Consider the following 14,184-nt stretch of genomic DNA (forward strand, 5'->3'; position numbering starts at 1 on the left):
AGAGGACCCGAGCTCAGAGGATGAAAGAGACCACCCGCGGAGGGTGAGAAGGGAATTTTTTTTTATTATATATACTTATGAGTATGAGTAATATATGAGTAAATAGAGGCTCCTGCAAAAAAAGAAAACAAAAAAGTATGACGCCTACTTCCTGTTGACTGGACATCCACATCAGGAATATGAATTACATGTTACTTATGTTTTGAGTACTTGTGAAAGGCCATGACATCCTGGGTGAAGAGTCACATTGTCCAAACCAGAGCTTGTGAATATATCAGCATTTCCAGTTTGAGCTTCAAAATATCTGCAGCTCTCACAGATTTAAAATCAATGTCATGAGCAAATCAATGTCCAGCTGTGATATTAAATATAGTAACTGTCATAGCTAACAGGTCAAAACCTTCACCTAACAAAAGCAAAAACAATAGAGAAGAACAAGAATAAACAGTCCCACTTTCTGAGTGAAGCTAGCGTAGCATTGTACATGCAGGGTATGTTAACAGCCCTGGCCATGTACTGGACCCTACAGACATAGTTACCATTTCTGATACCAATAAGAAGAGTAGAAAAATAAAACATGGACATAAAGCTAAAATTATAGCAGCATCATTTTGTTGATAACCTGTATGAACTGAGCTAACAAGGCTCATATTCTGGGAAAACAAGTAATGTCTTTAGACCTGTATTTTTGTGCAGATTTTTTAAACACTAATCTGTTTCTCATTAGAAAGATAGGAAAACTTTTTGGATGCCCAGGAGGAGTAAATCTTAGAGAAACGTTATTTCCTACACTGACCCTGCAGCTTTCTTTCTGAACAAAGGAGCGGAGCTCTAACGAAACGTGTCTAATGGTTCTTCGGAGGGATAAATGAAGCACTTTCAGTGGAGAACAATGTGTTTGAAGTGTAACAGGCCTGGACTGCTGCCCTTACACGTTTAGGTTAGGGCTGCCAAAGAAAAGTTACTGCAAGTTGACAAGGTCCTGGGATCAGTGGGTCACGGTGAGAACGCGATAAAATATGTTTTCATGGGCCGTGAGCAGCTGTGAGCTGCATCTCTGATGGCTTTATTAAAGAAGAAAGAGCAGGGAAAAGCTGCCACCATGCCAACCACCCGAACCACCTAATGCCACTAGTGACCCCACATGTTGGAAAAGTGAAGCAGAGAGCTGAAGTTTCACCACTGCATGCATACAGGAGAGAAACCTGCAGACACACTGCTGGACTCTGCAGACATTTCTCAGCTGGACGGCCTCCAAAACCTCAGCAAGGCTGCTTATTGTTAGGCAGGAGAAGAAAATGAATGGATTTATGGAAGCTTTTGGTTACAAGTTTACATTTTAGACCTCATTCAAAAAGCATGATGTTATTTTAGATGTCGGCATGTTTCAGACATTATGTTATGTCCCAGATAGTCAAATCAGGTTCTTCCTTTTGCTTCCACATGTTTTTGTTCTCCCACATACCTTCGTAATCACTACTTGTTTGGTAAATTTTTCACATTGCTGTTAATGTTATTGGTAGACACACAAGCAACCCTTCCCCAGGGCTTCTCTCTCATCATAAGCCAGCCTCTTCAATCTGTCAGCATTGCTCGGCTGAACTGGTTCAGGGTTATTCACCAACTGATCTGAAAGAAAAACAATACCCAAATTTTGTTTTGCAAATTTAATATCATTCAAAGCAACCCTCCCCAGGGTCAATTTAAAAAATATCAAAGGGGTTTATTACAAATGAGTAGGAACAAAGCAAACTAAGGGGTTGAACTGTAATTTTTCCAGAGGTAAATCTATAATTCCCTATGCTTAAAAAGAACTAAATTACCAAAATATTGCATATGACATTTGACTTTTGCAGGAAATCTTAATTTAGTGTGTTTAACTTGATGAATGATGACAACAAAATCCAATCCCAATCTAAGTCCAGTTTGTCGTGACATGCCATCAAACTCCTTAGTTTCCTTCTGTTCCACATTTAATATTTACTTAGCTGAAGCGTTCTTTACCTTTTTGGATCAAAGGGGCTACATGTTTACAGTTCTGGTTCAGTACGTGCCTTCACAAATCTCATTTTAAGATAATTCCAGCTGCTTTTTCTTCTCTTTTCTTTACTTTTCTTTTTTTTTTAAAAAAAAACAAACACTGTGGTCTATCTGACAAATAGAAAATCTTTCCTGCTCATTAACCAAAAACTGCTTATGGGAGAAAGTAGAGAGCAAAAAAGCTTTTTTTTTTTGTAAAAGGATTCTGTTAAGAGATTATGACCAGTCAATGTGTTACCTACATTATGTTTATAACAAGAAAAATTGTTTTTTCAGCTGATAGCTATCTAGTGCATAGTCGAGACAAAAGGAGATGTGCTATATGAAAAACAACCCAGAAGTAGGTTCTAGAAGTAATCTAAATGGATGAACATTGGCTCCGTTTGAGCAGCCATAGTTGAAAAGTAACATAAAAACTGTGAAACTGCTTAACTCAATAATTAAGTTTAACAAAAAATGATTCCCATTTATGCATCAAAGTATATGTCACAAACACTGACTAAACTCAAAACAATATGCACACATGGGCCATCTTAAATATTTTTAAACATCAGCATCGTTAAAAGACAACATCATCAAGCACTGCTGCACTGTAAGATAAAAAGTACTATTTCATAAAAAATATAGAACATAAAATTTGTAAATGAGAGACAAATGATGATGGCGAGTTTACTCTTAACATTTCTGATTGGCTGTTGGCTGATAAACAAATCCATGTTTTTTAAAGTGAAGATGTTAAGAGGGTAGAATACTACAGGTAATATTTTTTTGATAATTATGCCAACTCTGATCCAATTAAAACCCAAATCTGAACTTTCAAGATTATTTTCCGTACCTTCTCTGCTTTCCAGTTTTTGGTGTTTTCATGAGTTTTTATTTAAATCGTTTGACAAAGATCTAAATAACAAAAACAGAAGGGACACAATTCAATGGAGATCCTAATAAACTAATTATGAAGCTCTGATAAAAATGTATCTCATTGCATAATGCTGTATATTCCCACTCTATGATAAATATAGTTAAATAAAAACAAAGATAACATCACGCAGCATGCTCATGGTTCCTGTAACTGCTCTATTTTGTTCTTTTTCAGACTCTGATTTCCAACATTTTCCAGCAGTTTGTTACAATATTGTGATACATTTACATTAAGTACATCCACCTTACCTCAGATTACATTAATCAAGAAAACACAACTCTAATTCAAAATCCATATCATTTAAATGTATCCATTTTGGATTCTTTAAAGCAGATAATACAATATGAATTAGTCTAAAAACTAGAGTATTTTTCCATACCAATGTTTAATGTTTCTGTGCTTATCCAGACTTATTCCAAATTGCATTGAAAATCTTCATGGATAAAAAAAATATTATTGTTCCAATATTTGGAAGACTGAAGAGATAAGAGTGGGGGGAAAAACTTGCCCTCATGGTTTGCAGTTTGTCCTGAACTCTCTCAAGACTCTGGCAGAGGTTTTGAACCTTTCTGTTTTTGTACTTTCTGAAAACCTGCAAACTCCCAAAACAAAGAGAAAGAGCCAGAATTCAGGCTTAGGAGTGTTTGGATTTTCCACTTCAGCTTTACCGAGGAGGGTCACTGGAAAGTTTAGTTCAAGTACTGTTAGCTCTAATTAACAACCCAGAAATCCACAGTCCGGCAGACTCACAAGGGTCTTGTGACCCACTCAGGTAAATTAAACGGGACGTCGTCGTCCACCTGGCAGAGTCCATTTTCCCATGAACACTGTGATTCAGAAAGCCTTCTGATGCGACACATCTGTGTCCTCACCGTCTCACTTCTCTGCACTTTGTTTCCCGCTCAGGCTGTTTCCCAGTGTCCATGACCCTAATAACCCAAATTCCTGCCTGATTAAGTTGGTTTAAGAGGAAGCCACACAGAGAGCGCATGGGTGAGCCTCACCTTAAATGGGAACACATTTTAGCTATGTTGGACCAATGATCACAGGGTAGGATTTCACTTTCCGGTGTTTGGAAGAGAGGAGCACCAGGGGAGAACGGATAAGGATAAAGAGGGAAGGGACAAGAAAAAAAAAAAAAAAATATATATATATATATACCGTTGTCATAGGATTTTCTTGCCAAATGCACAGAGTAAAAGTCATATATCCAGTAAAACTGTCTCAGGAAAACAGCACACAAGCCCCCCTCCCTCGCTCCTCATTTCAACCTTTTCTTGCTCCCAACTTGTGTTATTATTTCTCCAAATTAATCCCACACTGAACCTGAGACTGTGCTCTGAGAAGTGGGCATAAGTCAGACACTCACACATCCAGATCGTTATGAGTGTGTCTCACGTCTGGCCGAACCCAGAGAGTTTCCGTGTCGCCCGCTTGTGCCCCAGACAGGCTCAGTTTAATGACCTGAGCCCGATAGTTCAAAGCGGCCCTCAAACACTATGATTAATGAACGTGACCTGCTAATTTCAGAAGAATACAGCTCGTTGTATCAAAAAGCCCTCTGAAAACATGAGCGGTACCCAGCTAGTTAACATTCTTCTGTATTTTAAAGAAAAAAAATTGTTTTAAAGAGGCCGATTTCATGATAAGGTCAGAACTAAGCGACATGTTTCATCAGCAACCCTGAAAGAATTAACTGCTGCTTTGTTCTTAACAATTTAAGCTGTTTGAACTTAAGAAAAGAGCCCAACATCAACACAACAACTCGAGATTACAGGCAGAAAGTTTTTCTCTCATGATTTTGCAAAAAGACTGTCCACTGCTTCAAAGCAAGGGGGAGAAAGCAGAAGTACCATGGGAAGCATTTGTCTGAAGGAATACAGCTAACAAATTGAAATTCCTTTTTGTCAGATCATGCCTCCTACAATTTGCCCTGCAGGAATCACTGTGGTTGGCTGTGTACTCTAAGCACTTCCAGATTGAAGCTGCCCTGTGGCACTTCAGGTTGCATAATCAATCTCTCTCACTGAGTGCTCTCCATTAATGGTGGGGCAAAACAGCCAGACTAACGTTACACACTGAAGTTGAGACACAGCCAAAGACAAGGCTCCCAACATGACGCTCGCATCCATCTTTTACTGACACATTTCCATTAATCTGCAGAGACGTTGCCCAACTTTAATTTGTTGAATGTTCTATGGCATCAGTTTGGCTGTGGAATGAACCAAGCACATTAATCTGTTGATTGGAGGATTTTTTAAAATGGCATTTTATAGTTTTATGCCTTTAAGCAATCAGTATACTTTTAGTCTTTTGGTTTCAAGTTCCTTCTGTTTGGATGTTTGTGCGCCAAACACCTGGCACTTTCCGGGGTTCAAACGGATTCATAGCAACAGAGACTAGATTATACCTAGCTAAAACATTTCACTAAGTAAAGAAGAAACAACCTCGGGAAGTTTAATAAATGAGAATTGTCTGAAAAAATGTGCTTTATGACCTTGATAACCATTCACATATTGAACTACAGCTTAAAGTAGAAACACTTTATGCTAGCAGATAATCACACTGAAAGTGTACCATTCAGCTGATGCTAGCTGGCTAAACACTGAATGTGTCGAGATTCAGGGTCACATCCGGCCAAAGGACCCGGATACTGAAGAAAGTGAGTGGCTGTGAAACTGGGCGGTGCAGATTTCCTGTATCTCGGCGCATGTCCTGTTGCCTTGCAACAGTGGCGACTCTAAACACAACACTGGTAAAAATGGAGGATGGAATCCTCCATGAGTTTTTTTTTTTTGTTTGTTTGTTTTTTTAATTACAGTACTTATTTAATCCTAAATTTACTTTTTCAGAAATGACATTAAAAACATGTCTATGCAAATAGCAAAAGCCTAACAACACAACCGCATTAAAATTGTAATTGTTGTACCACCAAATATTAACATAGGCTACTAGCAGCCTATATTATATCCTCTTTCCCTTTGTCTGCCAAATTTATAACAAAAATATCCAGTCTGACCAAGCTTGAATGTTGGGGTAGAGTGGGCTGCAAAGGATCCACCAGACCTGTTCATTTAAACATGGGGAAAAGGAAGGATGCATTTGGATTTGTTTTTGAATTTGGACAGCCTTCACAACATGGCAGTGACGTCATCGGCCTTCGGAGGTGACCTTCCAATGTTGCAGGCCCTGAATTTAGACAAACCCAGTCCTGGTAATGTATTTAGCTGTTAACCTCCTGTGCCTTATTATCAGCATTGGAGTAGCTCTTCAGTATTAGAATGATATCGACCTGCTTTTATGGATACAATCAAGCTAAGCAAGATGAGGGATGATAAAAGTATAATCATTGGAGTGTGTAAGAGTGTCACAAACAAAACTGCTCAAAATAAAGCTATCCAGATTCAGAGTTAACTTCAGTGCAGCGTTATGTTGAATAGAGTAACTTTACTGCTAAACAGAACACAGAAACTGCATTCAATCAATTATTTAAACCTATTGAACAATTAACCAATTCTGTCTTGGACTCCTGATTATTTTTGGTATTTATTGCAATAAAGATGAAAGGGAAAATGTTTTGCTGTTGTTTTAGGTAACTGTGTACCTACAGCATTTCTAGATGTCACTGCAGTCAAAACCCAACAAACACAAAAAATCCCAGTTTGAAATTGGCTTTTATCACACCATGACTGCATTTAATCCTATTTTTGATTTTATAGATTTTTTTGCTGATTGATCCAACATTAAAAATAAAAGTAAAACTAACAATCCTGTCAGTACTCAGGCTTTGGGGGATTTCAGACATCAGTAGAAGGAATTTATTGCTATTATAATAAGTACAATTCTTAACAAGATAAGAATTTTTTTAAAGATAAATGACATGATAAATGTCCATACCATGAATCAACTGTGGAAAATGTAGTTGAAATAGAAGTAGCAAAAAGTTTAACCACACTGTTAGATTTTGAGGTTTGTAATTTATTGTTTTCATAATAGATCATAATCCAGATCACAATTATTTGCTTTATTCTGGGAGTAATCCAATTTTTCACCCCTAGTTTCTACTACTGCAGTTGAACTCAACATACACATCATGAATCTGGATAAATTTGGATACCAAAAACGTTACTGCTAATTATCGAGTTTTCATACTGGGTTCCATGTAGCGCTGCTGGGATTTGTGTCCCCTTTAAAGGTTCTTCACTACTTACAAGTTTAATACCCAAATAATTGAGCACTGTGAGGTGAATTGTGGTGTAAACCTGCTGAAATTATTTTTTAAACCACATGCATAATTTTTGTTGACAGCTGGGCTAAAATCTGGACATATTTGGTGTAAAACTGCAAATTGACACAGAAACTGCTACAGTACATGATAGGAAAATATAATTCCTGTTGACAAACTGCCTTTTGTTGAATAAATATGAATTCCTGACTGATCCTCATAATGTCCATGAGGGATCTTACTGTCAAATCAAACTGTACAACTTGTACTTTCAGCTTTTTCTACCGGTACATTAAGTTAATAATACCTTGCATAATGTGTTTCCTTTTAACTCTTGAACTAGTTTTGATTTTGACTTTGTTGCTTTTGCACGACTTACTACTTATGTTACTTACAGATTTTCAGTTATGTGTGTGTGAATTATATGACATTATGAGAGATAAATTGTCTAAATTTGCACATAAAGTATGTTGCAACCAGGGCTACAGGGAGAAAGTTACATGTTAACGAGGTCAATGCATCATGTCCAAATTGAAACCATGTCTGTCGCTCAGTAGGAAGTTAATTAACAAAAATAGCCACAAAGCTGGAAGCACAACATGATTTTGGTTCTGAATGGAAACCACCAAAAGTGGAAAATATTTACACAACTGATGACTGTGAACAAGAAACAAGTGTTCATTCTCCCTTATACAGAACCTGTGAATCTCTATGATCTCGCCAGCAGCAGGAGATGCAAAACAGGGAGAAATGATTTCAGGTTGTCCTCAGTTCATAATGAAGCTAAGCTAATGCATATCAGCAGCTTTCAGCTATGCATGATGTGTTGGTTAATATGCTCTGCCTTTAAAAAGCTTGAAATCACACTAGTATTTGTAAAATTAACTATGTTCTGAAATGGTAAGTAGAAGAAACATTGATCTAGAAAAGCCCAAAACTCCACACAATAGATTTTGCATTATAAATTTTTATCTGTATAATTATTATTTTTCCTATGTTAGTCATATTGTATAATTTACAGTGTTTTTACTTTGACCTGCCATCCCTTGTATTCTGACATAAAAACATTATCATTGTTTATCTTTGATGGAAACATTTGTATGACAGAAATTTCAGATTTTGTTTAGTACTAAAGATTATTTCCTTTGTGGGGGAAGAGAAGAGGTGGTATTTCAAACGTGGAGCGTCAAAACACATAATTAAAGACTTATTTTTTTTTTCATTTTTCTTAATAAAATGTAATTTTCTGTATTGTTGCATTAAATCTGAATGCCAGCTGCAGTTAAAATATAATGTGTGATGATTACTACTTGCAAAATTATATATAATATGTAAAAAAAAAATTCTGTTTATTCTGAATTTAAAAATAAAGTTAAGCAAAAAATATGAAATAATCATCTGCTAAATATTATGTCAACAGTCAGGCGGTCTGTTAGGAAGTCAGTTTGCAGTCACTATAATAACACTGATGAGTAGTGCTCTTTAAGTTCATGATTGTCTGTTCTTTGTGACTGAAATGGCCCAATTAACTGTAACTGAGTCATAATGTTTAGGAGCATTTTTTCAGTTAGCTGACCAGCAGTGTGTAGCAACAGGTAGGGAAGGGGCAGCACTGCCCTTCTCTATTCATACAACTGAAGAATACTCTGGTGAAAAATTTCTTCGGCTGAGAACCAGAACCTTTTAAATAACGTTGCACCGATAAATCCATCAGTCAATAAACTGGTGGCAATTTGTCAAATTTCAGAAGATTGGAGAACATCCAATAAATGTGAAACCAATCTTATAGGCACCACAGAGGTATGAAAATCTGCTCTGCAGTGAGAGTGAGAGATGACTGACCCACGTCTGCGCCGCGATTAACAATAATCACCACTCTGTTGCCAACTTAGCAACTTTCTTGCCATGTTTAGTGACTTTTTATACAAAATAAATCAGTACTGGCAGATCTGACTTCATATTAACATCGGTTCATAACATCAGCCAGAAGATTGCAATTGGTGCATCTGACTTTTAACACTTTGGTAGTTAATACATGTTTAGTACAAAAGTATCTCTTATTGCCTTTTTTGTGTTGAATTCAGATGAATCCTTTAGAGTTTGGATTAAAATGATCAGGCTAGATGCCAGAAGCAGCCTCATCACAACCACAGAGCTGCCAGCTGCTTCTTAAGAAGAGCTAATGTCTGCAGTTGAAGCTGCTCTCTGTGACTCTGACCAGCAACTGAGCAACAAAGAGTTAAACCCATAACGGCAAATAGCAGCACCGCTAACTCTACTAAAGCCACATGCCAGTTAAAACAAAGCAGACCACACATCAGCAGGCGGGTGGTAAAGAGAACAGGCCAGCCTGCTGTACCTGACCCTCAGTGGGGCTGCTGACCCTGTGACCTCTGATTGGAGGAAGTAAAGGCTGCGTCGGCGTGACGGGACGGTGTGAGATGCCCCAAGCGAGGAGCATGTCCTCCTGTTTAGCATGGGAACAGGCTGCAGCACCAAGGAAAACAAAGCATGTTTACTTCAGGCTGGCATGCATTTCACAGACGTTCAGTGAAGAATGTGTGACATGCCTCAGCTGATGCTAAAGTATTCAGACCCCTGGATTGTTTCCTGTATCGTAATTACGAACGTCAGTATTTTCTAATGTGATTGGATTGGATCTCCTCAAAGTAAAGTATCCCTGTGAAGTGGACAGAAATGATGCATAACTTTCCAAAACTGTCATGAATAGAGTTTGAGAACTGAGACGTGTTTTCTGTCAGTACAACTTTTTGTCTCTAATTTTTTGAACAGCAGCTTTTCCAGAGGAAACTCTGAACACCTACAGACTGAATACTTTGATATTTTTTCTTTGTCCAGGCTCAGTCAGATTGGAGGCAAAACATTCATTTGCTGACTGGTTTTCTTCCAACCTGCTGAGTAAGAAACTGGAAGAGACGAAGCAAAGCGGGATGGATGGAGCAGATTTCCATCACCTTCCCAGTTCCTTCTGAAGAAAAGCATGATGCTGCCATCACCATGACTCTCCTAGGCAATGTTCAGTGTTACTTTTCCAGCTCAGATAGAATTAATGACAATAAAAATAATTTTTGGTCTCTTCTGACCAGACGCCTTCTTCCACATGTGCTGTGTGTGTCCCCTACATGGCTTAAAGTAAACTTTAAACAGAACTTATTTGGGTGGACTTCTACACTGCCTCTCCTCTCGTCACTCTTCCTTAAAAGTCAGAATTCGTCAAACTTGATGGTTGGTACTGGTAGCAGATTCTACCACCTAAGAATCTAACTAATTCTCTTGTTCCTCAGCCTGAGTTCAAATCGACAGCTATGTCTCGTTAAGCTCAAACAACAACACTGTTTCACCTTTTCATTTTTTTTCTGTACTTCTGGAAAAGTGTACTTAATATTTGTGAAAGTAAAATATTTTAGTTTGTATTTTCCCCCAAAGCAGATGTGTTTTTATACTTTACTTCAGCTCACTTCCTGACTCACTCGTGACTTTCCCGTCAAACTGCTGCATCTCTCTGAACAAAGCGGACCTCAAATGTGTCTTGGTAGGACAGTCGGAGACGCAGTAGCAGGGAATCATGAGTGGTCTGCCAGGCTCCACCAACTTTAATGTTTTCTGTTTGCTGCACATCATCTGACTTGATTTTCTGTCGGATCGGACGCCAAAGCGGATCCGGTGTGTTCCGAACCTAAATCACGCACAGGAGGATTCTATTTAATAATGACAATTCGACTTCTGAATCAGTCGGTTGCACTGGATCTCATTACACAATACCAAAGTAAAGGGGGCTGGAAAAATGCCCGCCACACGATTCAGATTTCTATAAAAATAAAAAATAAACACTTTGACAACGTCTCTTTTTCCAATTCACAGTTATGAATTTATGGTCAGTCACCTACACTTTGTATTTGTAAGAAGATAAAATGTGAAGCAACTTAAATGATAAAGGCATGTTTGAAAAGCGCCACAGCCTTAAGACACAAAGAAGAGAGAGGTCTGCCATGTTCTGTGTGCGTGTGTGTCTGAGTGACAGTGGGTATGTACATGACCGAATGAGTCAGCAGGTCACTGAGTCAGGGAACAAGTATGAAAGTTCATCTGTAAGTATGTGACTCAGTGAGGCATCATCTAATTCCTTTACCATGTTGACGCAGATAAATCTGGTGTGTTCTGGACAGACAGAACACGGAGCTGAGCCCGGTGGGTGTGATAATGACAACATGATCCTAAACATCCCCAGGCAGCATCCCTGCCCCTGGTTAGCTAAAGCCAGAGCATTAAAAACGCCTAATCTGTCTCTGATCCCACCTATGAGTGTATTAGCAACACTTTGATTCGTGGATTTGCAGCCTACCACAGAACACAAACTCTTCAAGCCTCTCTCTCTCTCTCTCTCTCTCTCACACACACACACACACACACACACACACACACACACACACACACACACACACTTTGGATTTATACTTTCCCACAATTCACAGCCCTCACACTCGTACCTTGTAAACACTTCTTTCTAGAACTCATGCAAACCGAGCACAAAAACTGCATTCCATTAACAGCGAACTGACTGCAGGTCAGTGTGTCCCTGAGTCCCACGCAGCTGGCAGGTGCGTGCAGGAAGCTTCCCGGCTTCAGCCAAGAGAAGCCGCCGAAGTGAAAGGAAGTCAAACATCAAACAATCGGCTCAGTGTTTTCACAGATCTACACTCAACAATTGCGCACACAAAACCGCACCGCTAACCAGCTAAATGATGTGGTCGCCGGACCTTAAAAAGCCTTACCAGCTGTCCCGTGGGAAATCCGCTCCCGGTGCGCAGGAACAGAGCCGCTCGCGCCTGCTGCGGCTCTCCGCGCGCTGCGGTGCGTCATGTTTTCACAGCGTGGCGTCACGGCTCGCTACTGTCCACGGCAGAGCATTTCTCATCTGAGGCAGAAGCGGGCTGGAAGAATCCATGGAGAAAGCCGAAGAGGCGCCTCCTCCTCGCGCCTTGGTGCGCGCGGCCAGAATGCGGTTTTCCCCTCTTTGGCCTGTTGAGTTTCAGCACCCTGAGAGAGAGAGAAAGGGAGAGTAGATAGTGAACACAGAGCCAGAGAAACTAATTGTATATCATTACTGAAACTTTCACTGTGTTTTTTTTCCACTTTTTTTAAAATGTAAATTTCAAGTTGCATTTCAGGAGGAAATAGAATCGCAAAGATGGGAATTTTGGACGATTATCCAAGTTTATATCCAATAAAGTTCAGTTTTCCAGAGTTTGTTTGCGGCGGCGTAAACAATCCAGCAGAGCGCGAGGTGGACCTGGAGGTAGGAGGACAGACAGACAAACAGCCAGAAGAGGAAAAAAACTGTTTACCCCCAATCTACTTGTGCCGCTCCGGTGACTCACGTCTCACCATCGCTTGATGAACTGAAGCCAGTTTTTCAGGCGAGGCTCCCTCTTTCTTTACTTCCAGCAACCTGTTCAGTCTTGCCTCTAACAGAGCTTAATGAGTAAATAACAACACTGCGCAAATAATGGCCCCCGCGTGTCTGTCTGGAGAAGAGTTCGGATCGGTTTCTGGGTGTCCGAGTACGGAGTGCCGCCGTGCCAGGATCACTCTGAAGTCCGCCGTTTCTCCTGTTCACGCATCAGGTGGCGATCTGAGCTGGGAAGTTGAAAGGGTTGTAAAAAATATTCTCCGAGATCTGCCCATATCGCGCCTTTTACGCAGTTCTTTTCCCTCATCTCCAAGAACGCGAGTAGAAAGACACGCATCTATAATTAAACACATGAATAAATTAGCACACACACACACACACACACACACACAAAAGTTCTGAACTGGTGTGAATCCACAGACAGCTCCTCCGCTCTGTCTTCTCCCAGCAGAGCTCGGTGCGGCTACAGAGAGGAATGGATGCGATGCGTAAAAACAGCGCGCCTCGCCTGACAGACAGAGACCTTATGAAACTGGAGCGTGGTGGCGGCCTCACAAAGTGCTCTCAATTTTCCTCCCCATCCACATGTCTCAGATGTCTTTTTGTTCCTGCTGCTGGGAGCGGGGGTGGGGGAAGAGGTGTAGGGGGCAGCTGTCACACGGGCCAGTCAGGGAGCGTTTCTGTTCAAGAATCTGCCAGCAGACATCTGTCCTTCACTGTTTATACTCTCGATCTGGATAAATGTAGAGCGCGTTGGCTTCCGCACGCACGAGCGCGGTACGGGATGGACCCCGTGCATATTCCAAGGATCTAACGCGCGCGCCCGCGTGTTTGTGTGTGTTGTGCAGGACTGAGCCGAAACCCCCAGACTGAACGGTGGTCGTTGCTGCATCAATTTTAAACACTCTGGATCTGTTGTTGACTGTTTTCTCAGCTGCTCGTTTAGACTCCTGACAGACTCAAGGCCCCAAACGGATGGCAGTCTCTGGATACTTGGAACACACTTCAGGAGGAGTTCCGAGAAGGAGCAGCACGCTAAACGTCTCTACAATAAATCCGGAAAACGGTTGCATAGTTTTTTCTTTTTTTTTTTTTTCCTGATACCCCCAAATGAAACTCTGTGCCTTCAAAAGTCACCCAATGAGTAATAAATAAAGTCTGGGTGTAGTGATGGACTCTGACCTGAACCTTCAGAGCCGCACAAAGACAGTTACAAATTCCGTCTTCTATCACCTGAAGAACATTTCCAGGATTAGAGCACTAATGTCTCAGCGAGATCTAGAGAAACTCATTGTTTATCTTTAGTTGCATTGATTAGTGCAGCAGTGTATTCTCAGGTCTGCCTATAAAAGTCAATCCTCCAGCTGCAGCTGATCCAGAACGCTGCTGCTGGTGTTCTGACTAAAACCACATAGATAGAGCAGATCGCCCAGTTCTAAAGTCTTTCACTGAGAGAATAGACTTTAAAATACTGTTGGTAGTTTATAAATAACTGAACAAGAAGCAGCTTTCAGCTTCTATGCACCACAAATCCGGAACAAATTTCCAGAAAACTGCAGAACAGTCGAA

The 14,184-nt window shown here is 40.2% G+C and overlaps 1 protein-coding gene across 3 annotated transcripts in view; it reads right to left on the minus strand.

Annotated features, from left to right (window-relative positions):
- LOC106958300 (uncharacterized) overlaps window positions 1–13,785 on the minus strand; it is a 48,634-nt gene extending 34,849 nt beyond the window's left edge. The window contains exons 1-2 of one of the 3 annotated variants that reach the window (XM_015050127.1): window positions 12,591–13,785; window positions 11,978–12,495 (exon numbers count right to left, since the gene is read on the minus strand). In XM_015050127.1, coding sequence (XP_014905613.1) covers window positions 11,978–12,065 — 88 coding nt within the window. In that variant the 5' untranslated portion in view covers window positions 12,066–12,495; window positions 12,591–13,785. Of the gene's footprint in view, window positions 1–11,977 lie in introns of all 3 variants that reach the window. The other 2 variants (XM_015050125.1, XM_015050126.1) reach the window with 2 other exon arrangements.
- Window positions 13,786–14,184: the final 399 nt, after the last annotated feature.

The sequence above is a fragment of the Poecilia latipinna genome, unplaced genomic scaffold, assembly GCF_001443285.1.
Source record: "Poecilia latipinna isolate Pla-1442-1.1 unplaced genomic scaffold, P_latipinna-1.0 Scaffold975, whole genome shotgun sequence".
In the NCBI taxonomy this organism is placed as follows: Eukaryota; Metazoa; Chordata; class Actinopteri; order Cyprinodontiformes; family Poeciliidae; genus Poecilia; species Poecilia latipinna.